Source organism: Cyanistes caeruleus, chromosome 6, assembly GCF_971803275.1.
Source record: "Cyanistes caeruleus chromosome 6, bCyaCae1.hap1.1, whole genome shotgun sequence".
NCBI lineage: Eukaryota > Metazoa > Chordata > Aves > Passeriformes > Paridae > Cyanistes > Cyanistes caeruleus.
In genome coordinates, this window is record NC_141706.1 from 11,378,559 (window position 1) to 11,399,541 (window position 20,983).

A 20,983-nucleotide genomic window follows, 5' to 3' on the forward strand; every position below is an offset into this window, starting at 1 on the left:
TGCCTCTGTATGTTCCAAGAAACAAAGGTATCTAGAATATTGAATATAAACATACAGAGTCTGACAGCAGAAATTATTAGCAGAAACTTCAGTAGTGAAGGGCTCTGAGAAATGTATTATGTCTCATGCTATTATCATGCAGTTAATAAATAAAACAGGCACCCAGGATTTATTTACTTTAGCAATAACATAGAAGTGATTTTTTTTTTCCTCAGGGAAAGAAAACAAAAGGGAGAATTAGATCAAGAAACAAGTGTTTAATGCTTGTGTAAATCATATCTAGAGTATAAAAAACCCTGAAATCATAACATTTCAGCAGTACATTACTTATGCTTTAAAAGTAATTAAGAAACTGTTTAGACTGTCAAGTCTTTAAGAGTTTTGGAACCAAGAGAACACTTCTGCTTATGCTTGCTTTGAACTTCAAGGATAATTTCATTGCCTTTAGTTGGATATTTCATGTGATAAAATGATTGGAAATTAAAACTGGTGTGTAGATATGTCCAGATCTGTTAGCTGCATTAGGCATAGTATCCTCTCACCACAGTGAAGATTTGTGCTTAGCTCAAACTCCCCTTAATGAGCTATTTCAAGTAGTATTTTGATTTACTCATTTATGAATGCAGGTTTTCTCCAGGGGGACAAATTCTAATTTCTGTGTGGCTTTGCTGAAGTTAGACTGGGATTTTCAACATAGTCAGAGTAATTTAGGCACTGTGCTTCTCTCCCACTCCAGTGGAATCTGGATCTTAAATTTTTTTTTGAACTGGGTTATTTATTGACTTTATCTGTTAAAGGAATCATAAATCATTAGGAACCATGAAGGACTTCAGAAATACTTATGTTTTTTTTTTTTAATATTGTTGCCACAAATTATGAGCAGTATTTATTATTACCTGGAAAAAAGAAGAGTGCTGAATGAGAAATCAGAATTATTACATAATGCTCAAAAATTTAAATAGATCAATCTTTCTGTTCTATTAATCTCATATTTTATTTCTGGATTACAAACACATTTGGAGTCACACTGGGAGGAAATACTACAATTAGTAGTTATTTGCAAAACTTGTCTTTTCTTTGTTTTTGTTTTTTTGTTTTAGGGGCTCCTTACCTTCTGGTACCACCTTAAGTTTCCTTTAAACAAATGCAGAATGCATTTTGTTAAGTTTTAGTATATATATCATCATTTTTAAAAGCAATCTCTAATATTTTTGTGTGACTTCAAGCATACTTGAAAATGCTTTGTAGAAGGGGAGGAAAAAATTAACTTGCTTTTGCATGGAGCCATATTTTTGAGTGGCTCATTATTTATGTGTGACATTCATATTTAATATATTCTTGAAATAGATCCCCAGAGTGGCCAGTATTTATCCTGCAAAATGGAAAGCACACTGGGAATGGTTCTTGGCAATTACTGCAGTGTTTCCACTGGCTCTGTTCACAGTGTTGCTGGTGTAAGTCCATAGTCTTTCTGTTAAAATGTTATTTTCCAGATTGGCAAAGAACAATCTTAATAGGCACAGTAATGTGATAACCTTATCTAATGTAGGTAAACAGTGGAAAAGATGATACAATCAGTGACTCTTGAGCTAATTAACTAACAACACATGTAATTTGATTAACTCACATGATTTAAGAGCAGATTATGTGCTTTTAGTGATAGTGAACTTCTGGAGCATTTCAATGAAGCATTTAAATTAAGGGATCAACCATTTGTAAACAGTCTTGATTTCAGCATGAATCCCTTGAGGAAACAATGGAGCCTACTTGAGAAGATGAGCTCAGCAGCCGTTTAAAATACTTGAAATAAGCTTAAGTAGCTGCCTTGAGTAACAGGTGATGTGTAGCCTCAGGAAGGTGTAGTACCTGTTTTGACAGCAGGAAACCTTCTCCAAAGGCTCTTGGCTTGACTGCAGGTGTCTGATTTTGGTCCATAGCATCCAATTGGTTTGATGGCAATGTCAGTCACTGGGCTTTGACTGTAACCTGCTTCGCCTTGCACTGCTGGAGAAGTGACTCCAGTGCTTTCCTTGGTCATTCTGCCTGTGTGGGTGGAAAAGACAAGGGAAAAGTCCTGGAGGTAGGAGACCCATTTTCTCCATAGGGGCTTTGTATCATGTTTGCATCCAGTGGTTGCTCTGCCACTTATCCACCTTCGGCTGGCTGGGGCTGGAGAAGCACAGGTGGCTTCCTTCACTCTTGTAATGTGTTCATTTCCAGGTCTTGTGCAGTATCTGCTGCTCTCTTTGTTCCAGAGAACTCAATTGGAATGGTTCAGTTTGAAATGCTGATAAAGCAAACAAAGGACTTAAGACCATGTGACATCTACTTAATTAGCATGAGTGTGGTCACTCTAGCTGGTGTTCAAGTCAAGGTAATTTTCAAGAAGCGAAGAGTCTGATATTAAGCCACTAAATCAACTAAATTAGTTGTTGAAGAGAAATTGTTATTTGATAAGTATTCTCTGTTTTATTCCTTCAGTGACTCAAAATTCTCCTGCCCCGGCATCTGGAGTTTTAGGACTGGGTTTGCAATGGCTTCCTGAAAGGATTTTTATTTATATGTATATATAATTTTAAACACTGGATAAATTTTGTAGGAGATAAATTAAATAGGAGAGACCTATTTGTAAACTAGTTTACAAACATGTATATCAAAATGACAGCAATAAATGAGCACATATAGCCAGGGGTAGTTTTGCATGATGCGAAAGCAGAGTTTACATTGAATTACACTATTTTTCAACTTTCTCTAGCAGAACTGCTTTTGCTGTATAGTCATGGGAACTTACCTTTGTGACATTAGCTGTTCACCCTGGTAATTGCTCCATCCTCTAATTTAATGAAAACCCATTAAACCGAAACAATAATTAAAATGAGACATCATCTCTGTAGGAGGCTTGCATATTAAAATCACCAAGCATTTCACTGCAGATGGATCTTATTCTTGAGAAACACTGAAGCAACATGTAAAAAGTGATTTACTATGAATAATCATAATTTAGAAAACTGTGCTGTTGAACATGATTTCCTGCTTTTTATTACTGCCTCTGAATGGAACTAGCAAGGCAAAAACATTTACAGTGTCTTTTCATGCTGCCGAGAATACTCAGAAACAGAGATGTGCTTATGAGAATACATCATACCCTCTTTGGTCCTCCATGGTAGTATAGTTTTTCAGAGAAGGGTGAGGTGTTTTGACCCCTCTCTTTGGGTTGCTGGCAGGTAGAACAGGTGATCCTGTTCCAGTGCAGGTGCCCCAGAGAGATACAGAGTGTCATCTTAGCACCTTAACATAAATTTACACTTATTTTCCATTGGCAGTACCCACATCTTATTGAACCTCATCATTTAGCCTGGGTGGAAGCAGTGCAGGCCTGTGGGTCTCAGCAGGACAGCGTGAGCTGTCTGGAGCCTTAGTGCTTATGGCTGAATTGAGCTCCCATAGTGCTCTGAGGGATGTACATGGTTCTGTGCCTTTTCCTGCCACAGGAGCATGTTAAGAAGTTTTCTATTTTCTTAGCATATAAAGAGAAATTTATATGGGTTTATCCCCATAGCTCAAAATAAAAAATCGGTGGTATCTGCAGACATCTACATTTTGCCCTTGGTAGGTAGGGAGGGACAAGTACATGAAGCATTTCTCTGCTTGGCAGTGAAATGATTCTATTTGGAGAAAATCCCCATAATTAATGCAGTCATCCTTCTGGGGATTTTTGCATCTGTTTGTGACTTGTGTGGACTGAGGAGTGCTTTTAGAAAGGTGGAAGTGAGTGGGAATGGGCATTTATCACTGGTGTTTTGCACTGTGGGTTGGAGATTTTGATGTTTTTTTTGGTTTTTGGGGTTTTTTTTTTGTTTTTTTTTTTTTGTTTTTTGTTTTTTGTTTTTACCAGTTCTTCAAAAGATGTTTTTTGAGACTAGTGTGCAGGAAGGGAGTTGGTGCACTGGTTCCCACTTGACTCAGAGGCTTTGTGAGCCACCTGCTTCAGTGAACAAGAAGGTTTTATGATGCTGTTGTGTGTTTTCATCCTCAGCAACTGTTAGGAACTACTTGCACTGAGAGTTGCTAGTTTTGGCTCCTTCTAATACTGGTTTCATTTTTGTAAAGCTGGTGACATAAAAAAAATGGGGCACTGAGGTGATTTTTTGTTTTATTTTTTTAAATACAGTTTTCAGTTTTATTGGATTTTGCCCATAGCAAGGTAAAAGCCAAAAAAACTGTAATATTCAATTCTTTAATTGCGATAGCTTCAATCCAGGTTCTCTGTTGTTGCAGGATTAATTTCTACTTTATTGTCCAGAGTGACTGTTCAAAGTTTCTACTGAAAGCATGTTGAAGCAAACAGCTTTAAAATGATTGAAGTTACCAATAAAGCAGTGTGTTCTGCAGTATGTTCTCTGTCAAGGGAAGTAAAAGGTATTGAAGCAGGCTAGTGAATGATAAAATGTACCTATTGCTTTAGAAAATGAGTTGATTCAGAACTGAATTTGAGTATTTTTCCTCTAATGGAGACATATATTAAAGAAAAATTATTCCCTAGATGGATTGGGATATGGCTTTTAACAACTGGTGCACATTTTTCATCACTTAAAATTCTATCCCAAATGGTCACATATTTCCCTTTGTATATCGGATTGTTGTCACTGTCAAAGGAAGCTTGGCAAAACCTTTGCTTTCTTTCCTAGCATAATCCTTTTCCTTCTCTAACTAATTTTTTCTGCTTCTGTGTGGTGGTGATTTTCTTACAGTGTTTCTAATGGAGCTGATGCCAGCTCCTCCATTTCTCTTATCTGGAGCTTCTAATATGTTCAGGGTTACAAATGGCAGAAGCCTGAGATTTTAATTTTTAGTTGCTAGAGCTGGTGATACATAGAGCATTGAATCCACAAAGGAAGATGTGACTTGAGGGTTTAAATCGGGTTGGGTAGGGACTGATGCTGATCCTGCGTTATTGTACCTAATTCCATTTGGCATTTAGGGTTAGTGTGCACTGAAATACCTGAACATAACCTGAAATATGAACACTGAACGGTTCATATGTGTGAGGGAAAGCTTGGCCTAGAATCATTGACCCCAGAGTGCATCACCTTTCATTTGCTTTTATGGTGAAGTGAAAACACACCTATGCTAAAATAAAAGATTGTGACTTATTTTGAAAGTGCTGATAGTGAGTGTTGTGGGTAGTTATAGTTGTGGGTACAATCTCTCTGTGCCTCATGGTGTAGGAGCTTGCTGCAGCTGGGCAGGGTGCTGTAGGTATGCTCTGCAGCCAGAGTTGTGGTGTGAATGCTGACCCTGGCCCTGGGTGTCACTTCGTCTTGTAGCTCGTTTTGGCTTGGCAGGGCTGTGTTGGTCAGGGGCTGAATGGGTGTAGCATTCTGGGGCTGCAGGATCGTGTCCAGAGAGGCTGCGGTTACTGGTGACCCATATGGGACTCAACAAGACAGGCTTCTGCATGGCTAATCTCTGGAGACCATTTACTCAACACGGGAACAAACTCAGCTTAAATCCAGATACTGAGAGCCCAGAACAGAGGCAGGGTGGGGGTTTTATGGGGCAGAGCCAGGGTGGCGTTTAAGGCCAGGGTCTGATAGGAACAGAACAAGGGAGAAACCCCAGGGGCTCAAACCCAATCACAACACCTGGGCTGCCACCACACGAGGGGTCCGGGGTGGGGAACTCTTCCTGGGCTCACAGGGCCCATCCCCCGAGGCAGAGGGTGGAATTTGTTTTTCCTAGGCTTTAGAGCCATGCCTCTCACTTTAACAATGCTTATCTAAAACTAAATCTTTGCCTCCCTGGGCAGAGGCACCTCACAAATGGGCTCTCAAGGGGCAGGTATCCAGGAGAAGGCAAGGTGGCATCCCTGGCTGTGGGGAGATGGTGCCAGGGAGGGGGATGGTAGTAACTAAATGGTTATTGCTCTTTGTCTTGGCAAACCAGACCTTGGAGCCACAGCTTAAAAAAAAAGAATTAAAATCAAGCAACGCATATCCTCTTTCTGACATAAGTGTGTCTTGTGCTTTTGTTATGCTGAAGGTAGAAAGTTGCCTTTACTTGATGGTCTGAGATGATTCTGTCTCTTGGACTTGCAAATAACTGAGTATGCTTGCTCTCTTTCCTTGCTTAATTTTAGAAACACTCTGGTATTTTTTTAAAAAGCCCTCCAGACAGTCACTTTTCAAATTAAGAAAATATAATCACATAGAAGGGCATATGAAAGTCGTATCTGTGTTTATTTATTTTGCTGAGATTGCATTATCATTCAAGCATGAAGCGATGTTTCATTGAAGATTGCTGTATAAACCTATATTGTTCTATATTATGTAGGAAATATGACATTTCATTACAGGCAGACAGTTGTTTTTATAGAGACATAAAAAGTATTTTGCCTTTCAGGTACCTGCTGTGAGGGGGTGTATGTAATTCACAATTTTTCTTCTTTTTTTTTAATTTCCAAGTGTGAAAACCTACCTGAAAATAGAATGGTCTTATTCTAAGTTGATTGTACTCCTTGCTTATTTGTATGATATTTTCTGCAGAAATCAAGCAAAACACAAGCATGACGTTCCTGGGGATGGTGTGTGAGGGCAGACACTGCTGGAGAGGCGTGGGGGGCTGTGCCGTGGGGACAGGAGTGAGAGATGTAATGTTGTCTTCAAAACCCCTCCTTCCCAGCATTTGAGTTCCAGGTTGCAAGCCCAGGCTGTGCTTGGCACTGGTGCAGTCTAAGCTCCAGAACCCCAGGCGGTGTGTCCTCTGGGTCCCCACCAGCCCTGGTGGCCTTCTCAGCCTATGAGTCCAGTTGCATTTACCATCTCACCATGGAACTAGTGGGAAAGTCCTCTTGTAGTTACTGAGATTAGGCTGTGGAAAGCAGCATTTCTATTGACATTTTTGCATCAGCAAGTAAATTTTTTCACGTGGGTTGCAGTAGGGATGTCCCGATGTGCTGGTAATGACTGGACTCTCTCCCCAAATACATAGCACTGTACTTAGAATTGTGTTAATTTCTAAAAACCCTGTTTATGTAACTTCCTTTGTACCAATTACACTACCATAGTGTTGCAAAGCAGTTTCTAGATACTATTTGTTACCCAGTAGTTTCAATCCAACACTCTGGAATTTCATAACTTTGGATCTTAGCGATCTTAATCAACAGGGAACAAATATCAGTGTTTCACATGGTTTTAGTATACTGTTACCTGTGAAGAGGTGGCAGAGAATAGAAAAATATTTCAGTGCATGTTTCTAACTGAAGTAGTCAGTGCACTGATGAACCATGGATGATTCTGAGCAAGGAGCCCTATGTTTTTGTATAAAATTTGATGGGTAGGTGGTGCAATGTGGGCCTTCCTGTAATGAGAAGCTGTTGTACTTTGCAAGGCTTGACTGAAGTTAAAACATGTATGTTCCACTGACAGCATTGCCTGTGCTTTTATGTGAAAGAAATTCTGAAAGCTTTGTTAAGTTGTATTTTATTTCTAGTAACTGTAACACCTTTAAGAAAAAAAAAAAAAAAAAGTAAAACTTGAAGGTTTTTAACCTTCAAAAAATGATATCATCTTCATCTAACAGGTCTTGGACATTCTGCCTCTGAGTATTACTTGTGCCTTGGAACATGCTGGCAATGTAAAATACCTATTTCTGTAGATTGCAAACTGGATATTGGTGAATTTATGGGTCTGTGGGACACACGGTTTTGTATCTCTTGCATCAGCTTTTTAAGAAGAAACTACATGATATTTATTAACAGTAATAACAGCTGCTAGGTGAAGATGATACAGATAACAAAAGCTATATACATAAAGACAAAATCTGGTCTTCTGTGCTGGATTGTTTATTCTTCTACTATATGATGGCAGTGGAATCTTTATGCTCTGCTATGGTAAAAACAGCACTGGACAGACAAAGAGTTGGTTGCTGTAATGTGGGCACTGTATTTATTTATTGGAGAATTTGAGCCCCTGGCAAAAATTTTTAGATGATGACTAGAGATTTTGGATGTCTAACTGTAGTACTTTTCACCAGTGAGCCTTTGAGTGCAAGCATATATTACAAGTTTTGGTGTGTAAGCTCATTTGGAGGGCTTTAAGCTGCACAGAAACAACTGTGACACCCAATTACCAAACATGCTTGAATACTTTTTCCTTGGAGTTTGGTTTCAGTCCATGGCATTCCCTCAGTAGTTGTGTGTGAGGTTTTAGGTTGTTTTCCAAGCCAGTCTCTCTCCTCTCTCTCTGCAAAGCCTCATTTAATGACACAATGGGGCCTTCTGGTTTTCTGTTAGCTGAGAATTTGTGCCAGCATTTTCGGCTTCACAGTAAAATATTTGGAAAGCAAGCATACTGGGTTTCTAATTGGTTGTGGCATCCAGGAACTGCAAGTGGTCTTGGAAATGCGTGACAAAGGCCCAGCAGGAGAGACATGGCAGTGAGCAGGAAGGTGAAATGTCATGATTTCTCTGCTTTGTGGTCAATTGTCTTTCATAAAGATGATGTATAGTGAATAAAAGAGCGAGTTAAAAATGAATGTGGTGGGAGATGATGCATTTGAATCTTAGAAGATCAACTCTGAGAAGGTATGGTGCTGCTTGGACATCATCAGGATTAGAGAGGCTGGAATGTTTCTGCATCTGCCTGGTCAGGATGTAGTTCAATAAATATTGTATGAGCTGTCATACTTTGCTTGTCTAAACTGAGAAATCCCTGAAACAGCCGTGGCTCGTAAGCATGTCTTTTATTTATTTCTCAGGCAGGAGCACAGCTGCATAGCATTATTAGTAATAATACATCTTTGCCACGCACTGTGCAAGGTCAGATTTCCTGTGATGTACAAGAGAGAGGTGGTAACAGAGTCCGTGGTAAAAACTGAAATTGGAGTTTAGTGAATTGTGTTGGGAGAGTCAGTGCCTGAGATTTCTCAGAATTTAGGGGCCTATTTATCTGACTGCAGCATGCCTTATTTACAGCAACTTAATCTGCTCGCAGCAGACACAAATGGTTCAGCCTCCCGTCAAAAAATCCATCAGAAAATCAGTAGCTGACCAGTTGTGAACTTGTCAAAGTGACAAGTGGTCATGCTGACAGAGATGGCATTTGGGTTTTTTCATTGAAAAAATGCAGTGGTGGACCATGGCAGATGACTCTCAAAAATGAAAAATATTTATGTGAAAATGAAAAATGTAACCTGAATCTCTCTGACTTAGCATTTTTACTAGACTGTTATTTCCCTTTTTTTTCCCTTTTAAAAATAAAATTCTTAGATACGGAAAGAGAAATCCATGCAGCACCCCATGTGAGTGAGAAGTTAATTCAGCTCTTCCGGAATAAGAGCGAGTTCACGTTTCTGGCCACTCTGCAGCAAAAGGCATTGACTTCTGGAGCTATATTGTCCATACGAGAGTTGGAGCACAGGTAAGAGGAATTTTTCTCTCTCTTGCATCAGCAACATAAAAGATACTGAGTGCCCAGAGGTCTGTTTGGATGATGTGCTTAAATGGTAGATGTAAAATCTAACATGTAAGTTAGAGCATTTCTTCATAATTAGCAACTTACTACTTCTTTTCTAGTTATTTTTTTTTTCTAGTTATTTTTTTAATAGGAAGAATTAATTATTTAATAATTAAATAATTATTTAATTACTTAATTTCATTAATTAATTATGCACTCTGGTCTGTAAAATAACTTAAACAGAAATATCAAAGCCAATGTAGTATAGATACAGTGCACTTCGGAAGTTACAAACCTTGTAATGCAATTTTCCTGGCTAGTTTATTATTCATGCTTTGGAGTTCGCTTTTTCATAAAAGTTAAACTTGCACTTTTCTTGCTTCACTGTGTTTTATAATGTTATGAAAGAATAGATTTTCTTTGAGATTCTCCAACTAAGCTATTAAGCAATTGCTACTTGTGCTTCCATGTAATACTGCGTATGCTTTCTTCCTAACATAAACGTGTTATAAACAGGTGTAATTGCATGTATGTCTTTTTCCTCCCGCTGCCCTCCTGTTTTTTCCCTTGTTGTCAGTGTAGGAGGAAAAAGAGCTCCCTTTGATTATCTATTTTAGTGGCAGGCATCAGTTTGTTACAAAAAAGGTGTATTTTGTATTATTGTCCATCATACAATTCCAGTGATGTTTTGAGGTTTCAATGTGTGTGTTGTATCAAACAGTCTCCTGTTTGTAACTGAATACTTTTAAAATAATTTCTTAGGTCTTGAAGGACCTTTGTGTCTAGTGTGACACATAAAACACTAGTGCTGGTCTTCTCTCTTGTAATACAAGAAATGGGACATTCTTTGGTTGCTCTCATTTCAAATCTAGTACCAGTTATTCTGAAGCACTTCTATTAAAAAAATCCTATTGGTATTTGTCTTAATCATGTATATGATACTCAATTGTTAGTCCAACTTCTTCCCTTTTTGTTGAGAAAGTGTATGAAGGAGTAGACAGTCACTTTATCATGACTAAATTGTCAGTGATGCCTTTTGCCAGTGCCAACAGCTGAGATGTGTAGACAAGGTTCCCCAGTTAAGGGGAAGACTTTGCACTTTCCCTATTCTATATTTTTTCTGTCATCTCTACTTTTTTATTGGTCTTTCTTGTACTTTATTCCTTTTTGTGTTTTTCAGGCAACTGTCTTGGTCTAGAAAAATATTGTTTTACATTATAGTGGGATCCCTCCTACCATCTCTTCCCGTTCTCCTTCTCTTACTGTATCATTCCTTTTGCATTACTTTCAATTTCTCCGAGCTATTTCAGGCTGTGTGAAGTCATGGTTAACAGGATCAGTTTGCCATGTTAAGAGTTTGTTTAATATTTATTTGAGAAAGAGGACATTGAGGATAGCCTTTGAACAGAAAAATGCCTGCACTTAGCAAAATCCAAGGTCGAACTACACAGGCAGTGATGGTTATACAACGCAAGACACATGGATTTTTAGATATGGCATCTACTGAATGCAGCTCCTTGAGTTGTCTATCTTGACAGGCAGAGGCTTATAGGGAGATGTGCGATGCAGGAGTAATCTTGGTTGAACAAAATACACTACTGTTGTCCTCTGGCACTGAAGTTATCTATAATATTTAAAATGATGACATCTGCTTAAAAATACAAAGAGTTGAAGGATTGCCTGCTAGTCTCAATTAAACCTTTGTTGTTCTGTATAGTAACTGAGGAAGTTTCAGTCTCTCATGCAGGAGTCAGAACAGGCATGTCTGGTGTTGCACTTGACTGCTGTTACTTCAGGTGGATTACTGTGGCTATCCTTTTTTTGACTCACTGTGTGTATCCCTTAAAGCCATTGTTTGTTTCTCAGGTTGCTACTAAGGCCTTGGAGGTCTGTGATGACAGAAGTTAATTAAATGGATGACAATGGAGAAAGTACTTTTTAACATGGATGAGAAGTAGAGAAAAAAAAGATTTGGGGCACTACTGAAGAGGACCCTGCTTACATTAGATCAGTGTAATAGCAAAACTTTCAGGCTGATAATTTTTGATGTTTCTCTAACAGCTCCTATCTATAGCTTTGCATGGGGACTGAAAGGGGTGCAGACACATCACAGGGCAAGCCTTTTATTAATTGTTGCTCCTACTAAGCTTCTGATAATTATCATGGTTCTGTTCTTGATGACATCCATTTTTTGATCAAGCTTTTTCAATTTCCAGTGTCTGTGAAAATAGACACTGCCAAGAGGATAATAAAGAGTATCTTTATTTCTTCAGGAGCAAGATGTGTGGGAACAAGTATAAGGATACAATTATTACTTAACCAGTATAGATTTTTTGACTATGGGAAACCAAGAACTCTTCTCAATTTCTTCTTTGTTCAAAATAGGAGATATTATAGTTAAAGGATTGCTTTTTTTAACTTACCAGCATACCAAAAGTGGCCTTCAGAACACCTAGGAGGTCAACAGTATAGGAAAAAAAGAAACTCTGTTAGCTGTGGATACCAGAGTTCATATCTCTATAGGAAGTGTCTTTTATTTGTTGTGCAGAGATGTAATAGATGAGAAACAGGTGTAATTCCAATCAATGAAAAGGTGTGTGTATATATTCTGCTTTTTGACGTAGTGGAGATGATTGTCCTACGGTAGTAGTGCATAGAATGCCTAGTTTAAATTTAATTTCTCTAGTTAAGTTTTAGCAGGATTTTATTTTCCAATAGAATGGAGCTTTTAAACCAAATATGATAAAGTAAGATTAATACAATCTTTCTTGAAGTCAGTAATTTAGATATGCTATTTTTTTATTCTAAATGGATATTTTGTAGCAATTAGAGATTTACCATTAATTTGTATAATCATTTGATGGACAGGACAATGATGACAATGCATCTTTGTTAACATTTTGTTGAATCAATTTTATGATGATAAAGACTTTGTTTTCATGCTTCAAATATATTAAAGTAAATCTTGGAAAATGTAAATATTAATTAACACAGCTAAATTCTAGTTGGACAGTCTGATAGTTTGTGCAGACTGTGTGTATAGTTATCTGGAATACAGTGGTAAATCTAAAGATTATATTTTCCCTCCTAAATTAGAGATAATAAAAAATAATATAGGATGCACAGAAATGTTACCTGGGGATGCAGAAAGCGGAGGCTGTTTTCTTGATCAGCGAATTATGCTAGCCAATTCTTCCTAGATGACCTTTGTGAGCTATTTTGCTTACAACCTTTGACTCTTTAGACTAGCAAAATACTTAGAAAAGGCCATCAAGATATTTAAAATGCCACCCACAATGAATTCCTCATTTCAATAGTGATTTAATACAGTTTCACCTGAAACTGGTTGGCTGCTCTTACCTGCTCTGGCCTTGCATGGTCCGGAACCCAAGAATATAAATTAGATGGAGTCTAATCAGCATTACCTTTCACATGTTTAATCCCTGGATTTGAGATATGTTGATGGTTGTTCTACACCACTGGCCAAGATCAGTATCTGGAAAAATGTGTCAAGGATGGTCAGGTACTCATATGTCATTCTTTCTGAAGAGTGTTTCATAATGGGAGATTTCACCATGATAAAACAAGGGACTGAGTCATAGGATGATTGTTTTGGAGATTTTCGTACAAGAAATGTTAAAAACTTTAATTTTTTTTCTAAATTTTTCCTTTTTTTTTTTTTTAATATGCCTGTAACCTATGTCTAGGATATGACCTTCAGAAACTTCATGCCACATCAAATATCTGGAAACCTGTAAGCTAATTGTAGTGCTATAGTGAAATGGATTTACTGAGTGGAAAATCTGCCCCTTCACAATGTAGCAGCAAGCTGTGTTAATATAAATATTCAGAGGGGTTCTGATAAATGTGTCAGGCTCATGGTGAGACTTTTATTCCTTGCAGGTTGGTTTTGGGTGGGGAGGTAAAATAGGCATGGGATTCCAGTCCATTTTTGGGTATTTCTCCCCAGGTGACACTGTGAATGGCTCCTAAGGCTGTTGAGGAGCAGATAGAAAGCTGTATGTTCACAAATAATAGCTGTAAGGCTACCAGGCCATTATATGTTTAATTAAAAACACAAAGGGGTAATAAGCTAGTTAAATTATTCACTGAAATCTAGCTGGTAAAAAGAAGCCTCTGCAAGTGACTTCTGACCCCAGTAGTAAACCTGAAAAATTGGATTTACTCCCTGCTATGTTTTAGATTATTCTCAGCAAGATGGGTATATGCATATTGGATTCCAAGATGTCCAGGATCCAGAAAAGGAAGGAAAAACTCTGCAGATGTATCCATTAACCTTTTTCTTTTAGGGTAAAGGGCACATCTTTATGAATATTTATATGTTGAATTGCTAAACTGGAAAGCTGTAAAGAGAATATAAAGATTGAGCCTTACTTCCACCCCTCTGAATAAGTTGATGTGAAATATGTGAGGCATTTACATGTTTTTTCCTTCTCAAAAGTCTTCAGAGATGCAAATGCAAATAGAATTGTGCTAACCTGCTTCTATTCTTGGGGTTGAAGTACGCAAAAGAGTAAAATGAAGGAGAACTGTTACATAAATCTTTCACTGATTTAAGCATTGTGGGAGAGGAGTTACTGATGGAGGAGTTACCTTCCATCCTGTGGCTTCCTGCTGAGAGCAGGTGTTTTATGTACACTAGGCTGACAATTGTTGTCTCTCTGAAGCATTAATATGCTGCTCATAACCAGCTGTTGAAACACACTCATTGGTCCACACTGGGAATTGAAGGAGAATGGCTGACAGTTTGAATTTCTTTAAACTGCAAGTTTGGACACTGCAGAAATGTTATGGTCAGCCAGGAGAAGGATGTGTAGGTCCCCCAGGAGTCTGCTCCAACATGCTGAGTTATTCTGTTTGATTGTTTTATGACCCTCTGATACAGGCAAAGAACCAGAATGTCTCAAACTTACACTACATGCAACTTTGTGAAAACTGTCTGCTGAATTTGGGCTGCTTCTTTAGAATGTTAACTTCGCTAGTTAATAAGACATTTAGATGTCTCCAACATGTCATTAATGTTCATTTGCATGGTTGATGGTAGTCTGGGTGATGTGTCTGTTTCTTTGGGTTTTGTTTGCAGTTTTGTAATGATGCTTGTGCGCACTCTGCTCCAGGCATTGTCTCCAGAAAGGGAAGGGGGTGGCAGTGCCTGCCCTGATGTCTGTCTGTCTGTCTGATGCTGTCTCTGGAAAGCTGCCAGAGCTCAAGGCAGTGGGGCAGAGAAGGGTGGCTGCCTGGGACTGAGGGCATGTGGATGGAGCAGACATGTACTGGGCCTTGAGAGAGGGCAAAGGAAAAGTTTGGTTTGTTTTTTCTGAGAATCTAGGAGAAATGTATTTGTTGTCTGTTACCCAGTGTGCAACAAATCAATAATTACACACTTGAGAGAGACATTGATTATTTATTTCAGATCTGTGCAAGCCTGTGTGCTTGGTGGTTTCACACAAACCAAGCAGACCAACAGGACTTCCCACAGTGTTATTTGTACACAGAAGTCCGGAGTTGGTAATTTTCCAAGTACAGCCCCTCTGTAACTACTGGTTAGTAGTTTCCATATGAGTAATCTCAGCTAAGTTTTGTTCATGCCTGAGAGAAGAGTCTTCACCTGGGCAGGTGTCTTTTTGACCTCTAGGTGTGATTTTCTTTATGTTATAATGGAGATAGTTCATCTAAGGGATGCATGGACCTTAAATTTTTTGCCAAGTTGGCAATGTATAAATAGGCATACAAGGACATATTGATTGACTGCGTACTTATAGTTTATTAGTTCTAGGATGCTCTTCACTAAGGGATGGTAATTGTTATACTGATTATTTTTTTGCTGATTAGAAAAGTCTTAATCAGCCAGCTAAAAGTGTCTAAAGAATACTGACCTGTCCAGACCTAAGATGATTTTGGCATATTCCATGTTTTGCAACATGCGGAATTTATCATAATTTAATAAATCACTAAAAAGCTGCTGAATTTGAGAGATTAGAGGGAAGAACCTTTCTTCCAAGGACACCGCAATTAGGGTAATTTGTTTTCAAATACTGTAGTTTTACTCAGGTGGCAGACTTCATTAGTTTAAAAAGGTGTTATCCTCTTGTTTAATTAAAATCTGGCATTTAGAGACTGTGGATTTGGGGATCCCTGATCTGAGCTGTTACTGCAATGATGGGTGTGAGGAAGGGAGGGACTGGGGGGATTGAGGAGATACATTGGTCTTGGGCTGAAATTCTCTTTGTATGGCTGTGGTGAAGATTTATTTTTGCTATATCAGACTTCATTTTTTCCCTGTAATTCATAAAGTGCATGGGGGGATGCAGCATTCACCCACAGCCCATGAGAAAAGGGCACTTGTGCTGGAGCATGTAGATGCTGAAAAACTGTTACCTAATAAGAACAATATAATAAGCTTGAACAGAGAGAGATGAGAAACTTTGCCCCATGGATAAAAGAAAAACCTCTCTTCCCAGAGATAAAAGAACTTTTGTTTTTATTTATGCTAAAACAGCTCATCTTTAAAATAGTACCCCATAAGTTGATATGGCCTGTGAAAGCAGCTTTGGGAAAGCTCCAAGGCATAGGAGGAACTATCGCATTGTGAACATTAATTTTCCTTTCCTGGGCGGTAGATTCGCTGTGATATTGAAGCCACAAGAGAACTGTTTCTGTGGAGAAGTCTCCATAGCATGATGAGAGAAACTCCTCTCCCTACAAAAACTGATAAAAGACCATTGTAGAGGTGGTAACTGATTGAAAATCCCAGATTTTGTCTCTACATTGTCAGTGGGAAAGAAAAGAGGTTGTGGGGAGGGGAGAAGAAGTGTTCTGAAAGTTTTATTCTGATTCTTATTATTCTTTAAGTTCTGTTAATAAAGTTTTCTTTATACCTTTTAAGTTTTGAGCCTGCTTTGCCCTCCTCCTAATTCATATCTCACAGCAGGAAATGAATAAATAATTCTAGTAGGTGCACTGGCGATTTAAGCCAGTGCTAAACCCACTACATGAGGTTACTTTTTTCTTTATATGATCAAAGCAGAAAGTAAATTTGTATTAGGATGACCTTTGCCTAGTTGCAGGTACACAAACACATCAAAAATGCTTTGTGCCTTGCAGCTTGCATGCTCAACTGCCATGTATAAGATGGATACAACAAAAGACAAAATGTTAATAAATATTCTAATACCTAATAAATAAATACTAATAGAAGGTGTCAGTGTGGGAGTGTTTATTGTTAAATGTTTCAAGCTAGGCTGGTAGAACACAATTACTGTTGTCCTCAGAATAGTCTGAATAGAAAAATGAAGTAATGTAATTGACTGGATTTATTTCCTTTTGTTCTAAATGAAAGGATAGAAACGTTTGGAAGAATATTATTTAGGCAGCCAGTAGCACAGTGATGGTGCACTTTCAGGCTTTTACTTGGGAGATTTGAAAGTGTTTAGTATTACTTTTTTGGCTATACTGGATTTGCTTGCATAGAAGGAATACTTTTGGAATAGTGTAGGAATAGAGTAAGTGATGCAATATATGTGATTTGGCTTTTGTGTTTCACTTTCTAGAAAGTTAATCTGATTTTTAGCAACAAATTTCATTATCAGAGGTAATGCTTCTATTCACAACACCTTTTGTGCTGCCTGATGTCAGCCTGACTTTGGTGATATCAGTGTGTAATCTCTGCCACAGCAGTGAGTCTTTAATGCCGCATAAGGTGACAATTTGCCATGTATGGTTTTGCTGTGCAGCTTCTGGGTCTGTCTTTATTTAAACCAGCTGTAAAAGGTAGCTTTGGATGGTTCTAAAGTATGGATGTTAAGGAAACTTCCCTGTCTTACTATCCAGGGCCACTTTGGCAGCAAGAGTTGTACCACACAAGACTCTCACTGTACTAAATGTGTTCCTCAAGATGCACATGGAGTGGAGGAATAGATCTGTGTGCTTGAACATGCTAAGAGCATTTCTTCAAAATCCAGTGTTTAACAGTGCTTAATGCTTCAGAGCTTGGGATTGCCCTGTCACTTTATGTAGCTAGGGTACAAGAACAGTGCCTGTGGAAGTGACTGAAATATTTGCCTTGACAGCTGTAACTTGTTCTGGTTTTGCATCCACACAGAGCTGTGGTGACAACTGCAAAGTGTTTCCTTCCGTTTGAAGAGATGTATCTTTTCTTTCAGAGGCACTGCTTTTTCTCACCATGGCTCATCACTGTCAGGGGCAGTGCATTGGGCAGATGCCTGCTACCTTCTGCAGCACAGTGCCCAGTACCTGCTCCTGCCCTGATTTGCTTTGCACTGAGGACTGTTAAAACAAGATCTCAGTTTTTTTCATGTCACTGACCAGGCTGAGCCACTTGGCAGCACATACAACACAGTGTCCCACTGTGCACACAGACTCACTTGGTGGTAAGGAAGAGCAAAAGGCCAAGGGAGTAATGGCTTGTGATTCATCACAGAATCCCTGTAGATTGAAAATCCTGCAATCTCTGTGATAATGGATGCAGATTTTTTGCCTGCTTCTAAATACATCAAGAAGTGTTTCTACAAAGATGCTGAAGCACAGTCTTGCCTGAAGCCATTTTTATCATGAAATAGCACGGTGCTATTGTGAAATGAATAAGCTATGTGCGGAAACAAGTCCAAATGGACTGATTTTTTCAGAAGCTTGCTGAATTTACAATTTATAGCTGACTGATCTCTGGACTTTTCCTGAATTTTCATTGTTATTAAAAAAAATTAAAAATTGTGCCTTGGCCAGACTCAAATATTTTCCAGAAGTTTATATGCAGTAACAGTCTAATTTTTATGGCAGTTTTTTTTTCCCCCAGCATTTGGGAGGCCTGACATGGCCTTGCATGTGCAAGGTGAATGGGGCTTCCATCCTTGAACTCCTGTGGTTTTGTGACCTTCTCCCATATAATGTTAAGCAGATGCACAATGTTTTGACTAGATGGCAACCCCAAGTTTGTACATATTTGCAGGGATGCCATCTGTGCCTGCTGCTTTGCCCTGGGACATCTGTTCAGTAGCTCCAAGAGCATCTGCTATCAGTGCTGGTGCTGCTTCTTGAAAGAGGCTGTGGGGCTTCATTTGGCACTTGATCAAGGATGACGGAAGTTGTAAAGTCAGAATGATAGCTCTGCTTTATTTACGTTTGAATGCGATAAGGAGGAAGGTTGCCAGAATTGAATGCAAAAAGTAGTTCTGCTTTAGTTCCTAGAGCTCTTACATGAGCATTTAATCTGCTTATCCAATTGTGCTGCTGTCCGCATTGTGGGATATTTTAGCATTTGGTCATAGTTACTCAGTTAGTGAAGATCACAAAATAAGGTGCTGTGTACCCTAATGTTCTGGAGGAAACCAATCCCGCAGTTCTTCTTGAGGCCCTGTCTTCTTGGATCCATAGTCTGTGAGCTGTCCTTCCTTTGGCCACTTACATAATCTAACAGCAATAACATCCTTGAATGAAACTTTATGGTGTTTGCCACAGGATAACATCACTTCTGTGGGTTGAGATGATGAATAGGTGGATATGTTTCTTTAATGCAGATGATGGATTAAGACAAGTTACCTTACAGAAATATTTTGCCTTTTCTGCTTCAGGTGTTGTACATGTTCTTATATAATGTTGATAGTGACTTTTCCAATTTTCTTTTGGTAATTACATCCACAGCAGATGTTTCCAACTGAAAGTATACTTTTAGAAACCTTTCTCTCCTGATCTGGAAGTGAAATGAGCAGCCAAATGTATGATTTATTTATGTTAGTCACTATGGTGGTGACTAAAGGAAAGGGGGAAAAAAACAGTCATTAAACATAACTTTGTCAAGCTTTATCCTTTCCAAACAATATTTTTGTGTGAGGTACATAGGGGTTGCAAAAACTGTCAGAACAAATTATAAAATATCTTGAATCTATTGTGGAATAATACTGTCCTTCTGGAAAGCATATTGGATGACCTTAAAATATCCCAACTTTTTTTTATATGCATAAAATCAGTCTGAATTTAGCAGTGTTTTTCTGTTGTATATTGGGATTTGAATAAGAGACTGCAGATAGACCTATAAAAAGCATTTGAATTCTATAATTGTATGAAAGAAGCCAGCAGTAATTTATATGCTTAGCAAATAGGAAAATTCTATTAATGGGAGAATTTCAGCAGTAAAATTGCATTGCTGTTCCATAAAAACAATCTTTCTTAATGCATGTGTTGTGAGAATTTCATCTGTCAAAATACATGTTAACTTCTGATCATGCCTTACTTAAAATATATGAAAGTATAAATTATTGCTGAGAAATAATAAATAAAACAAGAAACCATCACTCATGCTAAGAAGTGGATAAGGAAATTACTGTCTCACACCTTTCTTCCTTGAAGAAGGTCTGGAGGGGAGGATAGCAGGGCCCTAACTGTAGGACAGGCTGACACAGGCTTCATGCAGATGTGATGCAGAATCAGAGGTTGTCACAATATTCGGGAATCTCTCTTGGGCTTTTGGTATGGATTTCATGGCAGCATTGAAAGTTCATGATACATATATTCAGATGTTGTGGGTCTTTTCAGGAACCCTGATTCATTCTAGTACTATGTTTTCTTTTATTTCCTGATAAAATACTGGAAAGTACCTCCAAAACACCTGTTAGAGATCAGTTCATTTTCCTGCCTCTTGTATGGTAGCTTCTATTAATTTCCCCCCTCCTCATTTTTACCTGTTGTTTTGCACAATGGCATTTGAAATTGAAGATGAGATAGCAATTAAAAAAAAAAAAAATCCATTTATTTCCTTTGGCTGTACTAATTATTTTCTCACTGGTTGATGATTAGTTGCCTGAGTTTGTTTTTCCCCTCATTTGTCTTCCATTCCCCAATCTGCAGATTAGAACTCCTGAAACAGAACAAGTGCACTTACTTCCAAGAATGAATGGTCATTGTGTCATTGCTTTGGAAGAGGCTTCTTTCCCCCAAAGTCTAGTGGAAGGAGGAAAGAAAAGATGTTTGCTACTGAGAAAGCTGTTTGCATGTGACTTACATTCTGGTAGAGAAAAGACAATTTCTGAACTGAGAACATCATGAGGTGTTTATGTAAACAATGTTTCAGTGTGAATTTCTGCATCTTAAAAGAAACAAAGTCAATGCAAGAGTGTTGGTTTATGTCATCTTTTGTTTTTTTAAATATGAGAGAGAGATGTGTTGGGGTAACCCAGGTAGTTTCTGCTGTTGTGATTTTGTTGTCTGTTGTTCACTGATATTTCTCTGAGTGTAACTGTGATTTGCGCTTGTCGAAGGGTGGTGAAGAATAGGTGCGGAATTTGTCTGCTGTCACCCTGCTTTTCCTGCCACTTAAGTGGTAAAACATGGTATTTAATACAGTCCTGTGGCACTTACTGCGTTAGGTGCACAAATATAAAAATGTTAGCACTAGCTATTTCATGAAATTTTAAGTAATCTGTTCGGTACTATATAAATTAGTCAGGAGATTGACAACAAGATTGATCCTTGAGCAACAAGCTGTTCTCAGTCCT

The 20,983-nt window shown here is 38.3% G+C and overlaps 1 protein-coding gene across 5 annotated transcripts in view; it reads left to right on the forward strand.

The window, feature by feature from the left end:
• NELL1 (neural EGFL like 1) overlaps positions 1–20,983 on the forward strand; it is a 324,035-nt gene that overhangs the window by 20,178 nt on the left and 282,874 nt on the right. For all 5 annotated transcript variants that reach the window (XM_086894121.1, XM_086894124.1, XM_086894122.1 and 2 more), the window contains exon 3: positions 9,269–9,419. In XM_086894121.1, the coding sequence (XP_086750247.1) occupies positions 9,269–9,419 (151 nt within the window). The remainder of the gene's footprint in view (positions 1–9,268; positions 9,420–20,983) is intronic.